Below are 1651 nucleotides of genomic sequence, written 5' to 3' on the forward strand. Positions count from 1 at the left end.
ACAAGCTAAGGGAGGATACATACCAATAGGACTGAAGGTCCCGAAGGACCCCTTTCTCCCAGACGTGACCAGGCCAAGGGGCTCTGTGCAGAGCAGGCCCAGACAGCCCAAGACAAAGTATGAGTGGCTGGAGAGGGAGACCAGAGGTCCAGGCCCCCCTGTCGCACCCTCCACAGCACCCCTCTCTAGCAGAGGCCATCGCAAGCTCCCTCTCAGGCCACAGGAACCCACCCCAGGGTCCTCTGAGTGGAGTCCAGCTTGGCCCTGGTTCATGGTCTACTGCTCCTTCCCACCCTCACCCACACACTCCAGCAGCAGCCAGTCCCGGCTAGCTGAGGAGGGAAGAAACAATATCATTCTGACTAGCTGAGGGAGGATACATACCAATAGGACTAAGGTCCCGAAGGACCCCTTTCTCCCAGATGTGACCAGGACAAGGGGCTGTGTGCAGAGCAGGCCCAGACAGCCCAAGACAATGAATGAGTGGCTGGAGAGGGAGACCAGAGGTCCAGGCCCCCCTGTCGCACCCTCCCACAGCACCCCTCTCTAGCAGAGGCCATCGCAAGCTCCCTCTCAGGCCACAGGATCCCACCCCAGGGTCCTCTGAGTGGAGTCCAGCTTTGCCCTGGTTCATGGTCTGCTCCTCCTTCCCACACTCACCCACACACTCCAGCAGCAGCCAGTCCCGGCCAGCTGAGGAGGGAAGAAACAATATCAGTGCCCCACATCCTTGGGCCAAACAGGCAGCCCACAGGGCACCTTGAAGGAATGTATTCACCTGGCAGCTTTTCAGCGACCACCTCCAAGGGCTGAGTCAGCCAACCTCAGGGCTGGCTCAGGTCCAGGAGAACAGAGTATAAGGGCTGACATCACCACTGGCCAGGTGCCCCGAGAGCTCGTCCCTAGCTGGGGGCTCGGCCTGCTTCCCTGGCCTGGACCTGAAGCCCAGGTGGGCCTTGGCTGCAGCCCTCGCCTCCCCAGGCCTTGCGTCTCCCTTGCAGCTTCTGCCTGAAGCCACAACATGGGGAAAGAGGTGGAGTCTGGGAATCTAAGCTACTGAAAGGAAAGCTCTGGCCCCATCAGAAGGGGCCGTGGTGACTTTAAGTGCCCGCCTCCTTGGCAAAGCCCCACTTCCTCCCTGCTTTTCAGAGACGCCTGGAGCCAACACTCCAGAGAGAAGTGGTGTGCTTTGCTGCTATTTTTATCTGTGGCTGCGGGGCTCTCAGGATTGCTTATTTGTTTGGCTTCCCCTCTGAAATGGGTTCTGTGAATCACTCTGGAGACCCACTCAGAACATTCCTTTCCTTTTGCCCCCCTTACCCCGACGCTTCTAGCTGAGCTCCACCTATGGGAAGATCGGTGTGAAGGTCTTCTTGGTGAACATTCATGGTAAGAGAAGACATTTAGGAGGTTGAAAGACTGGCGAGGGGGTGAGGTGGGAACAGGTTGGAGGGATGCTGAACAAGGAAGGGGGTGGAAATGCGAGCACCCATGTAGTCCCCCAAACTACTGCCTGCTCATGAGAGCTTCAGACACAAGTCAGAGGGGACGGTGGCCAGACTGTGTAAACATCCCAGGGATCTCAATAGCAGAGTGGGAGATCGTGGAGTTAAGAAAAGATAACTAGGGTTCTAATTTCCCCATCACTACT

At 57.4% G+C, this 1651-nt stretch overlaps 1 protein-coding gene across 1 annotated transcript in view; it reads left to right on the forward strand.

Annotated features, from left to right (window-relative positions):
* SLC26A9 (solute carrier family 26 (anion exchanger), member 9) overlaps positions 1–1651 on the forward strand; it is a 42507-nt gene that overhangs the window by 14432 nt on the left and 26424 nt on the right. The window contains 1 exon segment of the mRNA XM_006754419.2: positions 190–200. Within this exon segment, the coding sequence (XP_006754482.1) occupies positions 190–200 (11 nt within the window).

Source organism: Myotis davidii, unplaced genomic scaffold (assembly GCF_000327345.1).
Source record: "Myotis davidii unplaced genomic scaffold, ASM32734v1 scaffold710, whole genome shotgun sequence".
NCBI lineage: Eukaryota > Metazoa > Chordata > Mammalia > Chiroptera > Vespertilionidae > Myotis > Myotis davidii.